Source organism: Corvus cornix, chromosome 9 (genome assembly GCF_000738735.6).
Source record: "Corvus cornix cornix isolate S_Up_H32 chromosome 9, ASM73873v5, whole genome shotgun sequence".
Taxonomy (NCBI): Eukaryota; Metazoa; Chordata; class Aves; order Passeriformes; family Corvidae; genus Corvus; species Corvus cornix.
Genome location: NC_046339.1, coordinates 16706781 through 16731138, shown reverse-complemented (window position 1 = coordinate 16731138; position 24358 = coordinate 16706781). Strand labels below are relative to the sequence as shown.

The 24358-nt window shown below is 41.4% G+C and overlaps 1 protein-coding gene across 7 annotated transcripts in view; it reads left to right on the top strand.

Moving 5' to 3' along the window:
• Positions 1-24358, top strand: part of NYAP2 (neuronal tyrosine-phosphorylated phosphoinositide-3-kinase adaptor 2) — a 136805-nt gene that overhangs the window by 50435 nt on the left and 62012 nt on the right. For all 7 annotated transcript variants that reach the window (XM_020584934.2, XM_020584932.2, XM_020584931.2 and 4 more), the window contains one exon: positions 10245-10543. In XM_020584934.2, the coding sequence (XP_020440523.2) occupies positions 10245-10543 (299 nt within the window). The remainder of the gene's footprint in view (positions 1-10244; positions 10544-24358) is intronic.

Below are 24358 nucleotides of genomic sequence, written 5' to 3'. Positions count from 1 at the left end.
GGTAGGATACAAAACCATTTCACGCACAATTTCACAGAAATGTGTGTTCGAAGCCCAGTTAAGGTTCATCCTTCCTAGCACTGTGGACGTGGTTTAGTGGTGAACATGGTGGTGGTGCTGGGTTGATGGTTGGATTTGATGCTCTTAAAGATCTTTTCCAACCTTAATGATTCTCTGATTCTATTACTTAAAGCTCAGTGGTCCATTACTACATGTATTAAGTGGGTGAAACTGCCTATTAAAAGATAGGTTGTCATGAGCTCTCTGTAGGACTTGAAAGTCTGCTGTTCCAGTATTATACATAATGGCCCAAAATGCTGAGCTCCTCTGGTTTAAGGTTTTTGTCATGAGACCATCTTGAAGGAAGTTTTTTGGCTTAGCATCTCAAAACTGAAAACTTTGGGGTAGCTGGTGCAGTAAGGACAGAGCTCCTGTGTTCTGTGTGGGCACTGGGCCATAGGGCAGGGAAAGGAGTATCATGTATTCTGGAGCAGAGAACAGTATTTTCTTTGGTTTAAAAATAAATAAATAATTTAAAAAGCGTATCTGAATTGCTCTTCTGAGGGACAGAGACATCCCCTGTGTGCTGCCTGGTGTGCAGATAACTGATTTGGGCTGCAGTGCTTGGAGCTCACACACAAGTTGCCTCTGAGCTGCTTCTTTCAGTTATTTTAAAGTAGGCTGCTGCCTGCAATATAGCTTTGGGAGAGGGAAATCCAGTTTGTATTATGTCAGGGTTATTGTTCCTAGGTAGAAGACTTTTCAAAGGGGTTTAAGCAGCCTGGGAATGTATATGCCATACAACTTATTACCAGCAGCTTTTCAGATTTTAACAATAATTCTTAGAGCAAAGGAAAGCAACAGCACATTATTTTTAGTTTATCATCTTTATGTAAAATTAGGTCCAGGCTTTGTGTGACTCTGGCTGCCACAGCTCACCACCTCACTGCACACACAGCACTATTTCTTCAAGCTGAGACACTTCAAACATGACACACAATAAATGACAGCTCTGAAGAGTTGCCTGAGGAATAAAGGGAATTTACACACTTTTAGTATGAACAGCACAGAGCTGATCACCTCTCATGCAGGGAACTAAACTAGTACATTCCCCACTTAATTTAGCATTACACCATTGAATGCAGGCTACAAGGGTGTTTGCTCTTTGTTTTAAGGTTTTATGTCCCTGACAAATCCTCAAACAGACTTTCACAGCTTGGAAAACAAGCTGTTGCTTTAGCAAAATTCCATTTCACTGCAGCTTCATAGCTTGTAGTGATGACCCTTTGGGCAATGTTAAGTACATGTCCCTAAAGGAGCATTTAAGTACCATCTTCCGTCACTGTTAGAGCTTGTTGGACATAGTTTTTGCTCAAAAATTTGGCAAGAAGCTACTCTTGCAGGAAGAAAAAGCACAACACAGCAGTGCCCAAAATTATCTGAACATCCCCATTTGCAAAAGTAATTCTTAGAGTGATGAAAATCAGCATGTGCTGATTTTTGGCAGCTTTGGAAGTTTATTGGCAGCTTTTATACTAGCCATTTGTCTCTGGTGTTAAATTCCTGCATCCGTTAAGGCCTTTTAGTAGTCTGCTGGATTTCCTGGGTCTGGCCCATTAGCTCTGTGCATGGATACAGAGGAGAAAAGAGTTTCTGTGCTTTGTATTTGGACAATTCACCTTGATTTCTAAAAAAAAGGAATGCATGGAGATGCAATGAATGTGTTGGAAGACCTCAGTGTGGAAAGGGTTCAGGGTCATGCTGGGTTGCATGCATGAGTGGGGAAAGAGGTACTTTTTCTGGGTACTGACCACCTATATGCCCACTTCACTTGCTTTTCACATGCAATATTAAATTAACTGTGTTTTCTGAAAACAAAATGTCCTTTTTAATTTATTTCTCTGAACAAATAAGTAGCTTCTGACAACCCTGGCTAAGAAACTGACATCCATCAAGACAAGGAAAGAGTTTTTTTATGTTATTATTTCTAAATTTAGATGTGAAGCACATTAATAGTCTGTTGTGGCAATAATGATCCCTTTGCTATGCATAGAAAAGTGACATAAGCTGGGAGATCTTCAAAAGAACTTTGTATCTTAGTGAACAAACCTCTTCAGGCTCTGATGATAAGAACTGTTGATACTGATGTACAGGATTTCATGTAGCTTTATTTAACAGATTGAGACTGTCCAGTGAGGAAGGAGGGAGGGACACCAATGTACACATCCTGTGGAGTGATTCCCCTTTCCTGATTTCTGGGTTTATTACACCAGTTAAAAATATTTCACTTTGTTTTTGAGTTTGTTTCATTTCACAAAGCAGAAATATTCACTGCTGTCCGCTTAAAATACAGAGTGGTGATTGACAAAAGAGCTGAAACCTCTCCTCCAGACATTAGAAGGAATAGAGAGATGGTAATACCTACACTAGTTGTGTAAAAAATACCTGTATGTCTTGCTAATGGATCATGTTAAAGTGAAATTTGTGAGGGGTTTTCTTCCAAACAGAAATGCTGCTCTTCCTGTTCACTGCCAGTCAGGATGGAAGAGTCCTTTCAGAGTCCTTTCTCTTTGGAACTGGATACCATAGGAAGCATTTATTTAAAACCATAATTTCCTTCTCAATCCAATTCGAGCCTGGATTTTAAAAGAAGAGTCATGTTTGCTTGAGGGCTTGAGAAGAGCATCTGTACAATCAGTGTTTGAAATAAGCCTGAACTTGTAAAGGTTAGACCCAGTGTAACATCTCAGCCCACACAGAGCACTTGGTTTACAAGTCTCTGTCTTAGAGTTTCAGCACATTTCATTAATTTCTTAATGTTTTAACTTTTCACAGCATCTGATCCACAGAAAGGCTTCTTTACTCTGTACAGGCTTTTTTTCCGTTAAAACTTTGAGGCAAAACTGAAGAAACATTTTCTTACAGAAATGCTCAAAAATTATTTTGTATGTTAATTTATTCCCATATCTCATTGAAATATTTACTTAGCCACAGTTGCTCAGGCAGAGTGGAGTCTGCGCCATGTGGTTTTCCAGTGAATGTGATAAAAACACAGCCTTGGTGGAGCTCCACCCGTTTCTGACAGGATGCAAAACCCCACTCCGTTAATGCGAACATGCATTTTCACTCAGTTTAAACATTGCATATGCTCCATGTCTAATTCTAGGTGACTCTGAACATATGAGCTTTCATTTGCTGGCTTTTAGCTGTGTATCTCCCAATGCAAAATCAAAAATAACTGTATCCATATAACAGCAGAGCGCTTTTCATTCCAGCCTCTTCAGTGTTGTGTATTCGCAACCCACAGACATTTCCATGTGCATCAGCTGATTACCAGGCACATGGGAGGCTGCAGCACTGGAGTCCCTGTGCCCCAGATACAAGTGAGAGTTGGTCCTTCTGAGGAGAGCAGCGTCAGGCCTTTGTGGATGTTCAGCCCAGTGCAGGTATCCTTAGTCTCTGGTTTAAAAGACAGTCTGCTATAAATAGAAGCAATGCCAGTGGAAGATAGAACTGGTACCTGCATTTCTGTTCATACTCAAAAAACAGTTCTGGTGAGTTCTCTGTGGATCAAAAAGCTCCTTACCCCTCAGTTACTCCTTTCCAAGCTGTCAATTTATCATCACTTCTCATAAAGTGTTTTGGGTTTGTTTTGATTTTGTTTTGTTTATTTTTTTCCCTTTTTCCCCAAAACTTCAATTCTTGCTAGCATTTTCAAACTTTTGCATTATAAAAGTAGTTGCCTGCAGAGCATAGTAGACCATCATTTAAAATCAGATTTTCTGGCACCATTCTCTGCTGTGGACAGTCTTGATCAGTTTTGCTTTTATTATCCATTGTGCTCTGCAGAGGGATTTTGTCTTTTGGTTGCTCCCCAGGGACTCAGGTAATTTTACAATGCAGCCACAATGTGTGGTGTGGCAGTTCAGTTTCTTCTGGAGAATCTTCTTTGGGTCCTGTTGGGGATGGCAGACTCTCAACAGTAGCACAGAGTTCTTAAAGAAATAACTCAGTGTCAAAATGGGCAATGGACACACATCTGCAATTGGTGTTGCTTACAACAGATTTGTGAGGCACAAGCGATTTCCACAAAGCGTCCTGGGTGTTTCAGTGGAATAATGCAGGTACTTAAAGAGGGAGTGTGAGCCCATTGCATGTCTGCAGGATCAAACCCTGGGCCTGTGGGTTTGACAGGTGAGATAAAAGAATAAATTTTATTTTGTAGCACTAATGTATTCTGTATATCCTGAGAGGCCTGACTTCTTGAGCAGCACCTGATCTCCTACCTCAAAAGAAGAGGCATATGGTAGAGGGACGAAGTTTGACGTGCATAGACATGTTGGCTGCTCGTTTTAGGCAGTCCTCCAGGTGCACAAAATGGCTCCAAATCTGACCTTTGTCATGACTCATTTACGCTTTAGCCTATATCTAAAAGGATGATCATATTATCCTCTGGATCTCAATTTAAGATCATGATGAGTCATTTGGAGTGTTTCAGAAAAGTAATGCAGGAAAAAAAAAGTATGTATGTTCTTTGGGAATAAGAGGGATCTCTGAAGTGTTATTAAAAAAAAAAGAGATAAATGTGTGAAATTTGCATGTTTAATTTTTGTGATAAAAATGGTATAGATTTGTGTAAAGCCATACCTGCAGTGTAGTTCCTGGATCCATGATTGTGATCCTGTCTTTATTTCTTCAGTATTCCCTTTCATGGTCTGTTGAAATCATGTTTAGGGGGATAAAAATAGTATATCTTCTGTTGTTTTGGCATCCAACCTCTAATTTACAAATATAATTTATGCTAATCTTGAAAGTGCTTCTCAGATACAAAGTAAAATGTGTCATCCTTAGTATATGTGTGTATAATTTATTCTGATGGAGAATAGACATTTCAAAGCCATTTCAGCCCTTCATATGCAGAACATTTGATATGAGCAGGGCAGCTGGGTGTTCACTGCTGTAAGAGCAAGGAAATGGTTAAAACAGCAGTAGCTACTCCCTTAACCCAGAAAACATAAATGCACCATGGGATAAACTGCTGTTTGCACAGTCAAGCCAGCTCATATAAAATCCTTCAGTTAGGTATTTTTATTCCTTTTGTTTTGCTGATGATTAGTCATTTCTACAAAAAATTCTTCCTACATTATCCGTTAATTTTTTGGTGAGTTTTCTTCCATCTCTGACTCAGATGGCTTGCCTGGTGGATTAGCAGCATGTCATGGGGGGTTAGCTCTGCGTGGGCTTGCAGCTCCCCGGAGGGAAGGAGCCTGGCCATCCATGTGCTTCACTTGCCCTGTAATTCATAGTTCTCCCCCCTCCCACAGAGGAGCCTGCAGAGACTCCCAGCTCAGTTTCTCTCAGCAAACAAACCAGTATCTGTGATGAGTCTTCTTCAAGCACAAGAGGAGCGAGCAGCTGTTATTGAAATGGTTTCTCTTGGCTGCCTGGAACTTCAACACTTAGAAGGATGGTGAACTTCTGTGGTCCCTGACTGGAATGTATCACAGCAAAGAAATGGCAAAACACTTTCAAAGATGCTGTATCCCCAGCAGAGTACACCTCCTTCCTCCTGCTTAGCAGGTCAAATCTCATGCACAGGTGTAGCTCCCTTTTTGAACTTGTGTCTAAGAAGCAGAAAATCTCATGTAAAGAAGCACAGGAAAACGAAAGGAAGCCATACAAAGATGAGGAGAACTATGAAATGGTTCTTGATGCCTGAGGCACGAAACTAATCCAGTGTAAATTTAAACTGATAGGAGAATTTTTGCATGAAAACCAAGAACAAGAGTAGATAGATGGCTGTGAAGAAAATACATCTCCAGGGCATTCTGACTTTATGGTCTTAGTCCCAAGATGTCTACTCCTTACAGCTGCGCTGAGGGATTTAATATTCCATTTTGTTTATAGTAAAACATTAACAACAAGTAAAACAAAAGTTTTCATACAACTATTAATTTGTTTTCCAGGAATTAATTCAGTTTCTGCCTGGACCAAGTAATGAAACTGCACAGAAAATCAGAATTGTTCTTTGCAATATTAACTAGAAACAATGCAAACTAAGAGGACCACACTGATTGATGCAGCCATTCTCTGGATACTTTTTGTTTTCCTTGTATTTTTCAGCAACGTGATGATAATTTGTTTTAGTTTTCTAACTTAACAACTTGAAAATATGTTCACAGTCAACAAGAACGTTCTGACTCATGGCAAAGCAAGGTGGACATGACCTTCTCCATGCTGTTTGCATTTAGAGTACTTTCTGTGTTCATTTTTAATGTTTAGTCTTCCTCTGTAACTTTCACTCTTGTGATGCATAATGAAATGAATAATATAAAAGATTTTCTCCTCTGTAGTTTTTCAAAGACCTAAACACTTCTATTACTCTGTGCTGTAGTTACATCCATACTCCAGTATCTGCTTGATAAAACAGAGCAGGCAGAGCACCAGAAGTGAGCTGTGATGTGTCCAGCACTGCCATGACCACAGCCTGTGTGCCAGCCTACACTGCTGTAGGAGCAGCAAGGCCAGTCTGGTTTAATGCTAACCCAGTTCTGACCTCAAAAAATTCAGCTGACAGAAAAAAACCTGTACTGGAGATATAATGAGACTCATGGGATCGATTGGTCAGATCTCTTTTTCATATTTCAGAAATGAAAGCTGAAATCTGCTGTTACTAGTTTAAGACAGATCTAGCTGGTTAGGTATTTGTTGTAATGATTTAATTCCATCACTATCCGGAAGAGAGAGAGGAATGGAAAGCTCGCTTCTCTTGCAGTGCACCCAAAGACAGAGTGTGTAACATGGTAGCACTCGATGGTCTGCATTGGCCTGGTTAGTTGGGCTTTGGAGAAGTCCTGTTATGTGGTTCTGAAAGGAGAAGGTTCACAACAATCTTCTTAAAGGTGTCTGACATCAACCTTGTGGCATTGCCCTTTTCTCCACCCATGGCAGCATCAGTCATTAGACCTGGGCAAACACTGAAGTGCTTTTTCAAGAAAGTCAACTTTGATGTGTTTAATGTGAATGATAATATGATTAATTTTATTGTTATATAACCATGGCTCTCTTTGCAGACAAATGTCTTGCTTTTTTAACAGTTTTTTAATTCTGTACATACTTTGTCAGAGAAGCACTTGATCCTGGCCAAGTTCAAATTGAAACTTCCCAGAGGAATAATCCAAATCTGCATTTCCATATATATTAATAAACTGTGTAATACTTGCAGCAACTCACATAATACAGTTTTGAAATGAGATAGAACTCATTATCAGTACAAGGAGCAGCACAGAGTCTTTCCTGTCAGAAATAATGGAGTGAGACCTACACAGTTACTTTCTTTCGCTGTCTGTGTAGTCATTTCTGCACAACAAGGTATGTGTCAGCTTAATATGCTGTAATGGGACACACACTAGCCCCAGCTAATTCCTGTGGTTGCAAGCAGGACGAGTATGTAAATAAATCCTTTCATTCTGTCTGGGTTTGTGATGTAACAACAGCAGCACTGTGCTTTGCACAAGTCCAAATGGACCTTCAGGATGCTGCTGCCTGAGGGCAGGGGATGCGACATTTGAAATCTGCCATCGGCTTTTGAACTTGTGCTCTAGGTGTGATTCTGGAGTTATTCCTTTCTCTTTATACATGGGGGATTTTGCATTGCTGAGGTGTGAACTTGGCACCCCAGCCTGTGTTGTGCTGGTGTGTACTGGTCAGGCTCAGCTGGGAAACACCCACTGCCCTACAATGGGAATCACTGCCAGCATAAGTAACAAGCCTAAGCCTTATGCGATCCTGGTCAATGACCAGGGCCCAGGACCAAGGATTAGAGGCTAGTCTTCTTCTGCCTGTAGTTTAAAGTGCTTAACCAGCAGCTGAGAGTTGGCCCCTCAGCTCAAAGACAAACAGACCCTCTTTTAGGTGTGGCCAAAAGGGGAAAATGGTGCCCTGCTGGTTTTGCCTGGTAGCTGAGCAGAGGATGTAGGAAAGCAAGACCAGATTTACTCCAGCTGTGATGCAGAACAGCAAGTTCTGTTCCCATGTGTACCTGCAACCTCTCTCTGACCTGGCTATAGGCTGTTCTAGAGGAAGTGCAGGAAGCAGGTGAGGTTTTCATCTGTGATGCTGAAATTCAGTAAAGAATGAAAAATTAAGGGAGGAGAAGGAAAAGAATGGATGTGATTTAATTGTTTAATGAGACAGTGCATTTAGACACCAGACATATATTTTGTAAGTTTTAATTTCTGGAATACAAGATGCAGCTGTTTGTCAAAAAGCCCCATGCTTCATGTTAATGGAGTTCTGTGTATTCCTAGGAAAAGGCTGAAATACATCACTCCAGTGGGATTTATGCAACTCCATCCAGAACAGAACCTGGCTTATAGTGGATGATTCAAACATCTTCATGGAGCAGCGAAGTCAATGAAGTAATTAAATAGCGTAAACTGTTAAGAATTGTAATGTTGGAGATATGGCAAACTGAAATTTTCTTTGCTAAATGTGATTATCCAATGGACTTAAGAAAGGAAGCAGACTCCCCACCTGCATTCTTCAGCATGTTTGGATCGTAATCTTCTTTAAATAATATGACAGGCCCTTTTTATAGTCCGGTGTCAGAGGATTATATTATTTTCAGAACAATTCATGAAAGATTAGTAGAGGCATAGTTAATCATTTGAACTAGCTACAGGTTTTTTAGAAATATTCGAATTAATGAGTTCTACCTTTTGATCTTTCTGGCTGCAAGTCTCTCTGGAATTGATGCCAATTAGGATTTAGTAATAGCTTGGTTATGAACGTGGACCAGTGTGTGCATATGTTTACATATCTGGGTAGGTGTCAGTGCCCCTGGAAAGAGGGACATGGTCAGTTAGACCTGTTCTGTTGTCAACCAGTTTTGGAAGTGGACATCTCCACTTGGAGAGGAAATGGAATAAAAATGCAGGGAGAATAATATGCAAACAAAGGTTCTGCTTTATCATGCACAAAGCTGCATATTGCCCGTTGCCAGTCTGAAGCTTTTAGGACAATTAGATACAGCTTGTGTTTTACCTACAGTGAAGATGGGGACAGTATCAGGAAATGAGGTGACCTTACTTACTCTTCACAGTGTTCTTGAGAAATGCTCTTGTCTTTTAAAAAAGGAAATGTGTTCCAGCACCAAATAAACTGCGCCAGCCCAAGGCAACTTCGAGTAAGAAACTTTCAGAGACGTACACTGACCCTGCTTAGAGCTTCCATTTGTGTGAAGGGGAAACAGGAGCTAATTAGAGCCTTCTGATACTTCACAGTTCTTGTACTGACATTTCTATGTGCCCACAGTGGTACCATTTCAAACCCTCTTGCAAAGAGGCCCGCGTTGACCTGCGTGTGTTGCTGGGTTTCTTTGCACAGTCACTGACTTGCCTGAATTGAAATGTGCTGTTGGTTTGCAGTATAAACACCAGTAAGAGCTGTTTTTCAGAAGAGATAAGCATGAGTAGAATAGGAATAATACCAAATTCTCAGTCATGCCACCCACAGGAAAATGCAGTGCTTGGTATGATAGCACTTGTTTCAACTGAACTTTCCTTCTTCTGTACCTGTGTTTCTGAATGGCTGGAGGTGATTTTCTTCCTGGTGTCCCACAGTCCATGGCCTTTTCTTCCCCTACACTTGTAATTTACTAGTCTGAAGCTGCTTGTAGTGCAGATTTACGTGGGTTTGATGAGATGTTGAGTTTCCTATATCCAAGTAATTTTTAGAACATTTCTTCTTTACCGTTCTTTAGTCTCAAGGGAAACGATTGATTGGACCCCACAAGCCTTGTTTCCCAAGCTGCATGAGCATCTGTAGCTAAAGATGAGTGTCAGGGAGTGTGGATCGATACACCATGTTGTATTTCTAAAGTATTATTCTTTGTCCTATTCATAGTCTCTTGTTTTCCTGGAAACTCAGTTCTGACTTTCAATGTTTGAAATTTGTTCTGCAGAAAATTTCTAGTTACAATGCTGTGAAACCTGACAAAAGCTTTTCTTGATTTCTTCTTGTAAAATTCTGAGTGCATAGCAGTGTATCTATGTCTTAGTTGTTGGCAGCTTATGTTGAAAAATAGACTTTTCTAGTAGTAGTTTGGTTTTCAGAGAAGAGCATTGCTTGTTTTCAAATTCAAAACCATGATCTGCTCATCACAGGCGGAACTGAGACCCTGGTTCCAGGTACAGTTCAGGCAAAGGTGGATCTTTTACTTTTATTTGTATTTTCTCTTACAGCATAGGTGGAGAAGTAGCAAGAGGAAATGAAGGCAGCTATGTGGGGAAACATTTCCGCATGGGATTTATGACAATGCCTGCTCCTCAGGACAGACTGCCACACCCCTGCTCCAGTGGCTTTACTGTCAGATCCCAGTCTCTTCATTCAGTTGGAGGAACAGACGATGAAAGCAGCAGCTCTCGAAAGCAGCCGCCTCCAAAACCGAAGCGAGACCCCAACACCAAACTGAGCACCTCATCTGAAACAGTCAACACTGGAACAACGAGCAAAAGTGGGAAACTACCAGACAGGACTGAAGGTAAACACCATAATTCTTTGGAAAAAAGGGGGTTGGTGAACCAGTCTCAGGATTATCCAGTTGATAATCTTGCATTTAAGAATTACCTGTATATTTCCTTATTTGTGTAACAGTGCCAATACATGTGTCCTAGATCACTACTGTCTAAATTTTGGACCAGCTATCCAACTATTTTGGATAGTTTTGCCTTTGATATTTGTCTCAGAACTGTACCACCTACATGATCTGGATGTATACTGGAGAATGAGTTGCATTTATTCAAAGTGAAGGGAAAAAGAGATTGCTGTCAGTTGGAATGTAGGCCAGTGTTATCTGCCCACCAGCCAAGGACCACTGACCATATCATTAGCATGGTGCAAACCACAGCCATGCAAAGGGTTCTCCTCAATGAAGGAGTGAAGAATAGAAATTAATACAAAGAATACTGCATGGCCCTGAAACTCCACAGCAAAGAAATATCATCCAACAGTAAAAATTCAGGCAGGATGATACAATATGTTGCTCAAAGCTTCTGGTTTTGTCTGAGTCTACATTTTCTCTTCCCATTCCTCCCACTTATATTTAAGCCAGTGCAGCATTCAGAGGAGAATTAACAAATGGTTTTAGTAATGATATTGCTTCTTTATGCTGCACTGTTAAAGATGAGGTAACGCTGTAGGGATCATCTCCTTCCTTTATTCCATGCTGGAAATACATTCTGTGCAGCAATAGGACCAGCTGTACTCCCTCCTAGGAGAGATCAGGATGACTCTGCTTCACAGTGTGAACTGTAGGAAAGAGCCCTTAAGGACAAATGGTTTTGATCAGTGCTGGTGTCTCTCACTGCTGTGTTACACATCAGTTTTGACATCCCATGCAGCATGTTGTCCTCCTTGTGTATATCCCTTTGCTTGGTGGTGTGGCCAGAAGTACCTGTTAGCTACATCCTTGCTATGACCCCTTTTAAGCAAATCTGATTAAAAAAAGTTGTCAGTGATAACAAAGATGCCAGTGAATGTGTAAATCATGGTGACACATATGTCTATGATTGTGAGGTTGAGCACAAGTGCTGAACAAAGCTGTGGATTTATTTATGCTGTTGGTAGTTATTTTGCATATGACATTTTTCATTACTTCCGTAGCTTGTCCTCTTCAGCAACCATGACATCAACTCCATGCAGACTAACATGACAAATGCAAGCATTAAGTAGCTGTCCTTAACAAAAGCAGCTTTCCACAGTTTTACTGGACCAAAGCCTACACAGAAATCATTTAACTTTGAGATTTAAATTGTCATATCAGAAAGTCTTTCAAATTTTAATAATATCAAAAGAGCCAGACTTCTTGGTCTGATATGCTCTGAGGTGAAAGGCAGCAGCTCTTATGTTACTCTTCTTTTAAATAATACTACATTTTAAAGTCTTTTTATAATTCTTTCATATATTTCTTAGCACCCTGTCTTCCTGAATCTGCCCAACCAGAATCACAAAGACTAGATGAAGTTTGTTTTGCAGACAGGGCAGTAGGAAAGGGTTTAATGATTTCTAACTTGTTTAATGACTATTCCTGCAAGAGTGCTTTGGGTCACACAGTACATTGTGCTGTTCAGTATAGGTGACCTTGGCACTATCTCTAGGATGATTAGGAATGGAGTCTGTTTTACATCCATATCCCACCCGTTTCCTCATTTTTTGAGAACTAAACAAACTTGACAGACTTGAAGTAACAATAATAACAATGATAATGATAATTGAAATACATCCAAATATTTTGCCAGCCTCAAGGAGGTTATGGCAGACCCTTTAAGCAGCCTTTGTCCTCACAGAACTAAGTTTTCTTCAGCATTATTGTCATTCTGGAAGGTTCTTGAAATTTTGTTTCCTTTCCCTCATATTCTTCTGCCATCTGATATTTGAGTCCAAGGAAGGAATACGTCGTCATGTCCCTTCTGACAGATTTGAAAGTTTGAAGTTGGTTGACAGTTCTGTTTCCAAAGACACTTTTCCTCCTCCACTCCATGCAGGTTGAGCTTGATCTATCCCATCACTTGAGGTTATGAGTGACATGTGTGGTACTGCAGCCTCGCTCACTCTAGTTCATCTGTATGACAGTGGTACTGTACCAGAGTCTAAGTATTGCAGAGCACCTTGGATTCATTATTGTAATCAGGAGCTGAATATTCATAGTAAGATCTCTGGAAAGAACTGATGAATGAGTAATACTCCATCACTAGCATAAAAGACAAAACCTAAATGTTACCTTCCTGTGTGAATAAATGCCTTCATGGAATATTAAGGATCTCTATGATGTTTATTTTAAGACGTATTATGTTCATTCTGCTGCTTTGCATATAGAGCAGCAATGGGCACTTTCAGGCTAAAATGAAAAAGTTCCTGGAGGTTTTCAATTGACAGAACCCTTTGATCACACTGTTGTTTTCAAGTGTTCGGAATGTCTGCCCTGCTTCTGTGTATACTGGGGTTTCACCAAAGAGGTAATACATAGAAAGATCAGATGGTAGGGGTTTTTTGGTTTGCTTTGGTTTTTTTAAGGAAGCAGTCAAATTTTTAACACAGATATACTCAAGGGTGGCACAATATGGTATTTAGATGAACAGACTGGATTTAGAAGATGTTTTGCTCTCACTAGGAGGTGCTTTGTTATCACCTGTGCACTCCTGTGCAACATGTTTGTCTTGGTGAATTTTCACAGTAATCTAGCTAATATAGGAATATTTATATAAAAACTATGGTCATACATTGATGAGAATATCTAAAGATGAGCAGAACAGATGAAAGTCAAAGTTCATTATCTGCGGTATTGACTGATACAAATATTAGACAAGCTTTGTCACTGAATATGAAATTATTACTGTTGCTCTAAAATTAATTCCCAGCAAATTTAGTATCTGAAGTTTTGCTCAAGGAATCCTCTGATTCTACTAGTCTGGTTTTTTGTGGGCCACTGGTTATGTTTTCACCTGTGTAGCAGTTCTCATTCTAGCAGCAAACTTTGAATTCAAGATATTGTAAATCTGTGTCTTCCCAATTTCAGGTGAGAAAGTCCATAGGATACAATATTCGCGTTGTCTTTCGGAGGTCTTTGAAAGCTCAAGTTCAAGAGCAGGCAGGTTTAACTTTCAGACACTGTTGTCCATATTGCACCCAAATATTTGTATATGCATATGTCTTACGTATTTGTATGTGCTTGTGGTATTTGCAGGCTGAATGACTACAGCCTTTTCCAGGAACTATGGGAAAGAATAATGAAAAGCCCTATTGTTTCTCCATCAGCTTCTGTGGAATCTCTACAAAGGAGTTGTCACAAAATTGTTCCCAGCTCAATTTTTTTATGGCTGTGCAGAATAATTCAGACTATAATGTCTATTGTCTGACCCTGTGGCTACTTTGAAAAGGAATTTGCTACATTTTCTAGACAACCAGGGACAGCCTCACCACTCATTTTTATTAAACATGTTTACTTTTTGGTTTTTGATAGTGATCCTGTTTATACAAACAAAAGCAGTTACTTATAGTAACCTTGATACACTTTTTTATCATGGTGAAATCAAAATATTGAATTTATCCCATCATAATATCTGCCATAACATTAGATTGGTTTGAGTATGAGTCTGACTTTAGTGCAGAAGGTGCAGAAGAAATTTGGTCATGAACTTGAAAGACCTTTTCCTCTTGAAGCACAAATAGCAGCAGTAACATCCACACTGATTCTGTGCACTTTTCCTATAAGTGCTCTGGCTTCCATAATTTTGGGAGTCTGAGAATCTTCCCTTAAGTTGCAGTGACAAGTATTTGCCCTGTCTCATTGTGCAGCAGCGTGGCAACACTTGGATTTGTTTGGTTCATCCCAGCCCACCTTGGCTCTGCCTGAAAGAACACTCTCCAGCCTGAAGGCATCACTCTCCTTAACTTGACTTTAGCTTCGTTGCTGTGTTTCCATACTTTGTGTCCCTTCTTGTGCTTTAATATTCCATTTTTTACTCTTCTGACTGCCTCTCATATCCACCCACTGAATGCCTTCCACCCACTGCATTTCTCCTCTGTGACAGATTTCTAGAAAGTGGTTTTTAAAAATGTGGGTTGTCTTTTCTTCAGAGTTTTCAAGCTCTGGTAGGAACAGCAAACAAATGGAGCTGTGTCCCATGCATTGGAAGTGAGAAGTGAACTGAAAAGGGTAATTTAAAATAACATTTCAGTGTGGAAGGCATATCTAATCTTGATCCTGAAAGGCTCTTTATTGAGAAAATGCAGGAGTGTAATTAATTGATTTGTTTTCAGTGCTCAATCTTACAGAAAAAGGAAGTAATAAAACAGTATTATTGGCTGATGTAACCAGCCTCAAGCGGTGTTTTTTGATATGATCACTCCATGCCTACAGGAACAGTTTGCAGATCTGCTGCAAAAAATGGAGACATATAAGTGAACTGCATTTTTGAAAGTTAATTTTTTGTTAAAATTCTGCTTAGTAATATGGAGTAATACATTATATAAAGAAATACAGATAAAATATGTAATTTAATGATACAATTTAATTTATAAATTTATAATATACACTTGTAAAGAAAACGCAGGTTCTATATACTTACATGTACATACAAACGTGCACACAGATGCAAGTAAAAACTCAGACTAGCATTTTCAAAATGCTATTCATGGCTGTAATTCTGCTGCTGCCAGAGCCAAAGGAAAATTTATCTCTGATGTGGGAAAATATTTGCAGGGGACCCACCTCTTGAACCCACTCAATTTGCTTAGTGTTTTTCTTCCAAGTGTCTTGGGGAATAAGATATCCTTCTTGCTGCTGCCTTCTAAGCCCTTGCAGTGAGCTCAGCAATTTCTAAAGGTGGGCAACTTGTAAAGAAAATTTTTCTCTGGAGAAAAGCAATTACAGTAACTGTAACCAGGGTTGCAGTCCAGCTGGTCTCTCTCATAAATCTAGTTTTCTCTCAGCTAGACCGGTGGATCTTCACTGTAAATTTGAACTTGTGCTACTCTCATTAAGCAGAGTTTGGGTTAAAGGGATTTAGTGCTGCTTCTGGTTTTGCATGGAGCTGGTTTCCTTTTATTTCCTACCTTAGGGAATAATGTATTTAACCTGAACTTTGAAATAGTGTCCTCTGCGGTAACCATGACATGTCCTTCCTTATAGCCAGATGTTATTCCCAGATCTTTTCATCCATGCCTACCAAAGGAAGAAGTATCCTTAATGAGCCCTATTCAGACCTAGTGAGACTAAAGGGACTGACAGATGAGTTCTGGTGGGTTGACCTGTGGGCAGTTTAAGATGCTACTGCTCTGGGCTATCTGCTTGGCCTCCTGCTAACATGACAGCCCAGCGCTGACACAGCACAATGCAGAGTTTTAGGGACATGTCTTTGAGGCACAAGTGCTGCTGCACCCCGTGACAGGAGCTGTGGCAGAGGAGTGGGGAGGCAGGTCTGGCAAGCAACATCCTGCAGTGCAGTCTGTCAGAGCCCTGTGCAGTGAGCATGAGACTTGTGCCATGGTTCTTGCAACAAGCTCCCTCGCAGCGAGGGCCACTTGTCACTGCAGCAGCACTGTGGCCTGCAGTGCTGCTGCAGTGCTGGGGTGTGGGCCTGGGAACAGGAAGGGCAGCGTGGCAGGGCAGCACAGGATGTGCTGTCTCCTGAGCTCCGGCTCCAAGGCATCCTCCCAGGGCACAGGTTCCTCAGCCAGGTGCTCAGTTTGAGCTGCAGTGGGTCATTGTGCCTGAGAGGCCTCAGTGTTTGCATACTGTGCACTGTAGGTTTTACAGCTCATTTTCCTCTTTCCTACAGCCTGCACTTTGTTTTGAGCACAGTGTTTTCCCCTGTGGGAAGCTGCAGCTTGGTTCCCATTAGCTGTATGGGTATAATGTGAGCTGGTATTGAGCCGTGTGTAAAGCAGTGTGTTTTCCTCCACATACCTTAATCTGATTCTTGATCTAAGTGCTGCCTTACCCATAATTGTTTGTATGCTGTACTATATCCCTTGCAGCCTGTGAGGCTTGAGAGAGCTTAACTCGAAACTGTGCACATTGGGAGAAGGGCTGGCACTGATGAAAGGAAAAGTCAAAGCCAGAAAAGTCAGGAATTCCAAGCCTTGTTGTCAGTAGAGTGAGGTGGAGTTGGCTCTCAGCTACCATGCCTGACTCCAGAGAAGTGTGTGCCCTGTGTGTCCAGTGGCATGGGGATGGATATGGTATCTTCAGCAGTGTCAGAGCCCTGCAGCTCCAAATGGAACCCTGGCATGTCTTTCCCTTTGCTCAGCCCTTCCCCTCACAGCATCCTTGCTGCCACAGGGATCAGAAGGGTGGAGGGCAGTGCTGGCCTGACTTTGCCTTGGGACTCAGCCCAGCAGCGCCTCTCTCTGTATTTGGCCCCTTTGGTTACTGAAGCACCTTGTTCCCACTGACCTGCATTCAAGCAGGTAGAACATGGCAAAGAGTTTGGTCTGTTCTCTAGTATTTTATAGCTTAGAGATTTTCAAAGCCTTTGCTTTTTGGGGTGTTCGTGGTGGGAATAATTTTTCAGTGCTTTGGGGTTTGTTTTTCTGCTTTTGCCGAGATTTCAATTTGCCCCTCCCTGCAGCTAATCAGTTTTCAGATTGCAGCTCCCAGAGCTGGTTTACTTCCCTGCACCGCCTCCTTCAGCCCTTCATCTTTCCGGGTCTGTTTTCTCATTCCTCAGATAAGCAAGGGCAAGGGGAAAGGAGGGAATGAATGCAGCAGTTCTTATAGCTGTTATAATAGCTTTCTGTGCAGAGCAATGAACACAATGTGATTTTTGGAGGGATTTATAAACAAGTTTTGAAGCCACAGAGGGAATATGTTCTTACCCTCAAGGCACATATGCATACTCATTAACGTTAATGGAAGCTGCAAGCATTGAACAGAAAAGAGACCAGGCACTGGCAAAAGACACGAAGCTCTGTTACCCACTTGGGAGTCACACATTGCCCAGGACTTGGCAGTTGGCACTTCAGCTGTGTTCTGCTAGTCTGTCCTGTGTACTTAGTGACTTTTCTTTTATTCTTCTTAATTTAACAATGTTGCTTTATATATTCCTCCTTGCTCATTTCACGATAGGATATTGCTCATTTGCTGAGACTCTGCACCTGGGTTAAAAAAGCCCAAAATTAAATGTGCAGCTCCCCTGCAGTACAGCTATTGTTCTGCTCTCAAGGGTGATGGAAGCTGTGATGTTCTTGATAATGGAAAAGCCTTAATAATGTGAGTTCAGGGAGTGTTTTGCTGATTTACCAGATTAACTGCAAATGCAGCCAGTCCAGGAGGAGCTGCCTGCCCTAAACTGAGGCCAGCAAGCTCTGCTAAACATTTGTAACTCCTGCTGTGAGCGTGTGGGCTTTTCTGCACGCTCAGTGCAGAGCCTCACTGCTTCAGGGCTCAGGAGAGTTTATAAGCCTGGTCACAAGCCCAGGTCCAAACTCCTGGAGAATTCACATCATTCTGCCGTGGAATTAGCAAAACCATCTCAGCAACCTGAGAGCAGTGTTGGGCATAACACAGACATATGGTATTGGAGATTTTCTCAGGCTGATGTCCTCTGACTTTACAGGTCATTGTAGCCCCTGGACATGCCAACAAGGCAAGGAAGTGTGAGCCACTTATTGATGCAGTCACCTGGGATCTAGGAGAGAGTATTAGCACAGGTTCCACATCATATGAAAGTCACTAGGCTGCTTTTAGAGCCAACCTAGCCCTGGAAGTACTCCAGATGTGCTCTTTGAGGTGTCTGAAACAATAATCTCTGCTAGAAAGACCAGAATGAAGAGGGAGTCTCTGAAGAAAGCTAAAGTGTGGGTGGTCTTGTTCACTGCACGATTAATTTGCAGCCTCGATAGACAGACCCTATGTCACTGTAAGGTTATAATATCAATAAATCCATTCATTGTCAGCAGGTCACTGTACGTCATCATATTTGTGACTTTATTTCATTTTTTATTTTGTTTATACCTCAGGGGACCATAATACTGAAATGTTATTCGCTGAAATACTATGAAATACTAGATTCTTGCATTATTTTGCTTCACTGAATGGCTCTGAAGTCAAGGCCAGGAGAGGAGGGGAGGAGAAATCCAGGTTAATTCTCTTGCCTTATTTTGACAGCACATCATGAATTGTTAAGTAAAATGAAATGCCTCTGAAATTGCAAAAATAACAATCTGAGAATACTCCTACATTTCTGTTTTGCATATAGTCTTTGACATGTTTGTCTGTTAAAGGCATTGTGGACAAATGAGTAAGGGCCTGAAAGATCAGACTGAAATCCTAAAGCCCCTGTTTACTCTCAGAGCTGGTCTGTGATAGTAGATATGCCTGGCAAAATTCATTTGGAATTAAAGGAAAAAAACCCACAAAACAAAACTTTTTATTCTACAGCAAATACATTGGATTTCCACCTCTTTGTCTAACCTTATTTTTAACTGGCGCCCTAATTCTGTTCTCACTTTAACAAGCAAATGAGACAAATCCTCATGGAGTGAAGCATGACTGAGCTCTGGAAGCATTTTGTGCCGCCTGCACTCACACAGGCTTTACTGGGAATTCACAGTGCTTACAGAATCACATCCCAAGAGATTCAAGTCTAGCTCCAGGTGAGATCCTGTCATGGCCAGCCTCTGTTTCATTGGTAATTTCTTTCTAATGACTGTTTGAATATAGCAGTCTTCATTGGTGGACTGGTTTGCTGTTTTCATCTCTTCCACTTGGCTTAATACTGGATGACATCGGGCAACATATGCCTGACATGCTGCGACTGTGTTTGGCACTTCATGCTTTTCTGTCCATCCGTGTACAAACAGTGCTATGCTGGGGTAACGTGCACATCACTGACAGCTCCACAGAGCACAGCTTCCTTTCTGCAGTGCCATCAACTTGCCTGGAGGTCACAGTGTACCAGCCTGGGCTTTTCATAGATGCAAAAGGGGAAGAAATAAAACTATGCATGCATAATTTTGGTGCTAATTTTAGTGGCCATAACTTTAAACCACTGGCATGTCAAACAAGAAGCGCATACCCCAAAGTCTGATGTGATTTGTAGCTGGCTGCTAGTTCAGGGAGGGGAAAGGCTGTAAAAAGATGGAGCATCTAAAAAGATGGAGCATGGTGTACTTGATATCAGCACGAGGCATAGCTTAATATCTATTTCCAGTGCCGTGGTATAATATTTGCCATGACTTCCATCGCTTCTCTGAGATAATCATAAATACTCTACCTTCAAGTTCACAGCCCTTTTGCATATAAAAATTGAAGAATTATACCTCCCCTTATGCTTCCTAGTAAAACCAAGCCTGTACTACAAGTACAGGACTCTCTGAGCATAAACATGCGTGAAAAAACCCAACTCTGTTTTGGGAGCAGTATTACCTCTGGGTTGTTGGCCCTAACAGAGTTTTGTGGGATTAAGGAGATTGCTGGCATTCTCCCCTCCATGCATGGCTGTAAATGGAGCTCTCTCCCATTTCCTCTTGGTAGAATACCAAAGGATGCACTGGCTATAAACCTTGCCATAGAATCACTGGGGTGATGCCAGAAGTCTCGGTTTCAATGAGATTAGGATTTTTCTTATGACAATAAAAGTCTCTTAACATTTGAATTGTGGTGAATAGGATCGTAAGTAACCTTTTGATTAAAAGAGAAAATCCACAACCGTGAAAGCAAACATAGGAAAGTGCGCCAAGCACAAACTCGAAGCTATCGAATTATGTGGATGCAAAAGTTTGATAATATGTCTAGCCTGTTTATTTTCTTAATTATGAATGTTTGCAAACAAAGGCATGAAAACTCAAAATGTTCTATGATTCTGAATTTGTTCTTTTCTATTAAAGGTGAAATAATTTTTACTGGTGGTGTGGCCAAATATCTGCAGTGACTCATTGCTAAATGGTCCTAGTTCTGCAAATGCATGCTTGCAATGTCAGTAAGTGTTATGCCAAATGGAGACTTGTGTAAAATAATACTAAGCATCATCTCCCAGGGGTGTAAGTGGAGGAACAGCCACTGGCTCAGATGACCTTGAGCATTTGATTTGTCCCTCAGTGTCACAGATTCCTCCTTTGTAACACAGAGATAGTGACAAAAGCTTTGTTTAGTGAGGTAATTTGTGATCAGCTTATGATGAGAGAGTTTCTGCTCACGTTGAAAACTTGAGTGATGGGACACTGCTTTTGTGAGAAGCACTGTAGAAAGAGGCTTTTGAATGAGAAGGGAATATGTGAAAAACACTGTCCTTGTTAATGTGAAATTCCACACACCTGGCAGGGTTTCATTTGTGAACTCAGGGCTTGGTTTCACTGTGGAAACCAAGACTTCAAGCAGTTACTTAGTGTAGGAACTGCTCAAGTTCCCTTTCCCAACCTCCTGTTGGTATAACTGATGCTGCAGATTGTGAATAAGGATGGCAAAATCTGAGCTGCCATTATGGTGCAGCTCTGAAATGCTGAATGCCATGGGTTTATAGAACAGACAGTCCCAGGAGATGGTGTGTAACAACCCCCACAGAGCTCAGGCTGTTCTGAGCTGTGCTCTGCCGTAGACGGTGCCTCAGTGCACAGAGCTTCACTTCCGAGAAACAACAAAATGAAATAGGCTGTAAACACTAGGTTGTAGCAATAATGTCTGCTTTCCCCTTCCTTTTTGTGCTCCATCTTTGCCGTTTCATCCTCCATCTTGCTTCTCAGGTGGAACAATGAGGTCAAGCCTGACATTTGAAACAGGAGCTTGTTGACATTTTCTCCTAAAGCTTGTTTGAAACAAGCATACAGCAAGCATACAACACTGTCAAAATGGCACTGTCCACTGCAGTTATACCAGGTGAATTTATGGGGATTAGGCCCATCTGCTTGACCCTTGTAGATAACACTATTACAGGCTCTACTAGTTTCACTACACTATCTGCAAATAAATGCAGGATGAAATGATAGAAGCCAGGCACGCAGAGAAGCTCTGAGTGTGAGGCAGCTGATAAAGTGTGGCCTGTCTGTAATCTTGTCAACACTTTATTTAGAGTTGAGGAGGGGAGAGGAGTCACCCCTATGGAGATGGAAGTAAAATTAATAACTGGGAGGCATTTTTCCTAAAGGTGATTACAGTGACTATTTCATACCACTCAGCCTCTGACCATAGTGCTGTTGCTATTACAACTCCAGGCAATGCTGCCTACCTCTGAGCTGCTCTGGCAGTGTTCTGTCCACTTGGCTGTCATCATATTCACCCATTCTGCAGGGTCAGTTTGTGGCCGTTTGGTGGAGGAAAGAGTGCTCCTTTCACTGAACTCTTGTTCATTGTGGCTCATTTGCTTTCTGATACTCCTGCTGTGGTGACTCATCTGACCCTGGCCATCAACCTTAGTGCTTTGTTTTGAAATGTGAACTCAGTGGTGGCAGAAGGATCTGCCGGATATGTCAGTCAGTGGCAGCAAGAGGCTCTTTGTACAACTACCTCAAGGAAAGAACTGTACAGAGCCCACTGAATTTCTGGGGGAGAGGGGGTTGCTGAAATCTGTTGGTTCCTTGTCGCTGGTTCAGGTGCCAAGGAGGCACAGGAGCCCGTGTGCAGCTGCTGTGCCTGTGGAATAGTTGGACACAGCACATCTCCTGTTGAAGTCCCCATGAGCTCAGTGTTCTACACAAGACCACCTTGGTAGGCCTGCCAGTTTGATTTAATGGGCTGCAATTATTTTAGAAGCTCGGCAAACAGATTGTTACTTATATAAGCAAATAATGCATTTGACCTACTTATGTTAGCTGTAAATAGAAGATAGGCATTGCTGTGGATCTGAAAAATGAAGCGTCTCATCTCTGGGTAAATTATTCAAGTCTTTGCATATAGTAATTGCTAGTGTTCTGGTCTGGTTGGTTGTGAACCAAAACAACAAATCAAGTGAGCAAATACAGACTATTTTTCTAGATAAAAAAAAGTAGGTGAGTTGAACTTACTTCATTTCATTTAGCATTTGTTTCATTTAGCATTTGTTCTTTCTCTAGCTTGATTTCCTTCTTTACCATTTCTCCAGTAAATAATGTTGGAGTCCACTATTTGGGCGCATGTCCTGGTTTTAGAAATCCCCCAGAGCCAGGAAGTCTTGCAGAGATTTGTTTCATTCAGTGTGTCTGTAAGCACTGGGTCAGAAAGCCTGTGTGCTGTACCTTCTCCAAGAAGTTCATGAAAGTTCAGCAAATGATTTCCCACATGGTTGCCCTCAGCTGTCACAGCCAGTAATCAATAGCAGTGTTGTTCCTGTGAAGCCAGGAGCTGCATTCAGACTGGAGTCTGCCTCTGTTTACAGGAGCTGATACCGCTGGGACCTTCAGTGCCTTTGTGCAGCAGGTAACACAGAAATAAGCAGCTCACCCCTCAGAGGCTCACTGGTATCAGTGGTGTCCTCTACACACCAAGTTCATGTGATGTACATGTCTAAGGCATGTGTTAATGGGACTCAGCTCTTCACACACCCCCAGAAGCTTCCCTTTCTGGACAGAGGAGAGATTTTTTCTTTCTACAGGCCAACAGAAATGTTGCTGTACTTGCGGCCATCCCATGGCACAGCCTGTAGAAACTCAGAGCAAATACATTCTCTGTGTGATATTCAGGGAAAAGCTACAGGATAGCTGCAGAGAGGGAGAAGGGGCAGCTAGTGCAGCTCCATGAGAACTGCACCGTAGCAAAAATGCTGATTTGGAGGGTGGGGAAGGCTGGTGTCATCCATCATTCTCATTGTGAAATGCAGTCAGTTTGTGGGGAGCTACAAGAATAGAGCAATAGCAGTTAATTTACAGTAAACCAGCAAACTCTTCAGGTTTCATTTTCACAATGGCAGTCAAGGCTCCATAAATGCTGCTATAAACTAGAAGGGCTGATGTTTTTGCTCTGTGGCTGTTTTACTGTACTCTGCTGTGAACATGTTTAACCCCCCAGTGCTTCAGCTCTATATAGGTTCCTTCACGAGAGACACCAACAAACAAGCACATAGACTTCATAAATTAATTTGTCTGCTTCCATGATTCAGTAGTTCTGTTTGCACACTCTTCCCTAATGATGCTTGTGATAGAGAAATTTCCATACCAATTGCCTTTCTCTATCTAGAATTCCTTCAGAGTATATAGAGTCACAGAAATTTTTATTGTCACTGTAACTCTGGTTGCAAAATCTGTTTTGCATATTGCAGACTTCAGAATGAACCAGAACTTTGAAAATACTCATTGCATGTGTGGGTGTGAGGATCTTTCCCCAGTAATCCTCCCACCTCTCTGTCCTCAGAGCCTCTTCCACTGGAACTTCTTTAACTTAAACCCATGTAGTGCCAGAGATCTGGCCCCTTGTGTCTGGTCATATTAGTTCAAGGATATTTTTCTAGATGGGTACTCAGAGAGTATCCATCAGAGGGTACTCAGATAGTAACCTAAAAGAAGTTACTATGAGATTTTCGTTTGCCTCCATTTGCACTCAGCACATCAGTTTTCCTGTAAAAGGAGGATGATTCAAATTGACTATTCTTTCCTTAATTATCCAAAGCCTTGCTTTTTCTGCCTTTCCAGGCTTGTGCCAACTCACAATAACTTTTAGCCTCAGTGAATAGTACAGAACAGCTTGATTGCAAATAACTTGTAATTATTTCTCAAATACCCTTTTCTTTTTTTTCTTTGCCTATTCAGTGTTATCTGGAAAAATCAGGGACATCAGTTACTCATTCTTTAAAAAGACTAGGATGTGAAATTCAAAATATAGGAGAGCACGAGGCCGGGCATTCAGGAGGAGACATTCACTTTGTAATGTTTTTAAGTTTTTGGAGACCTT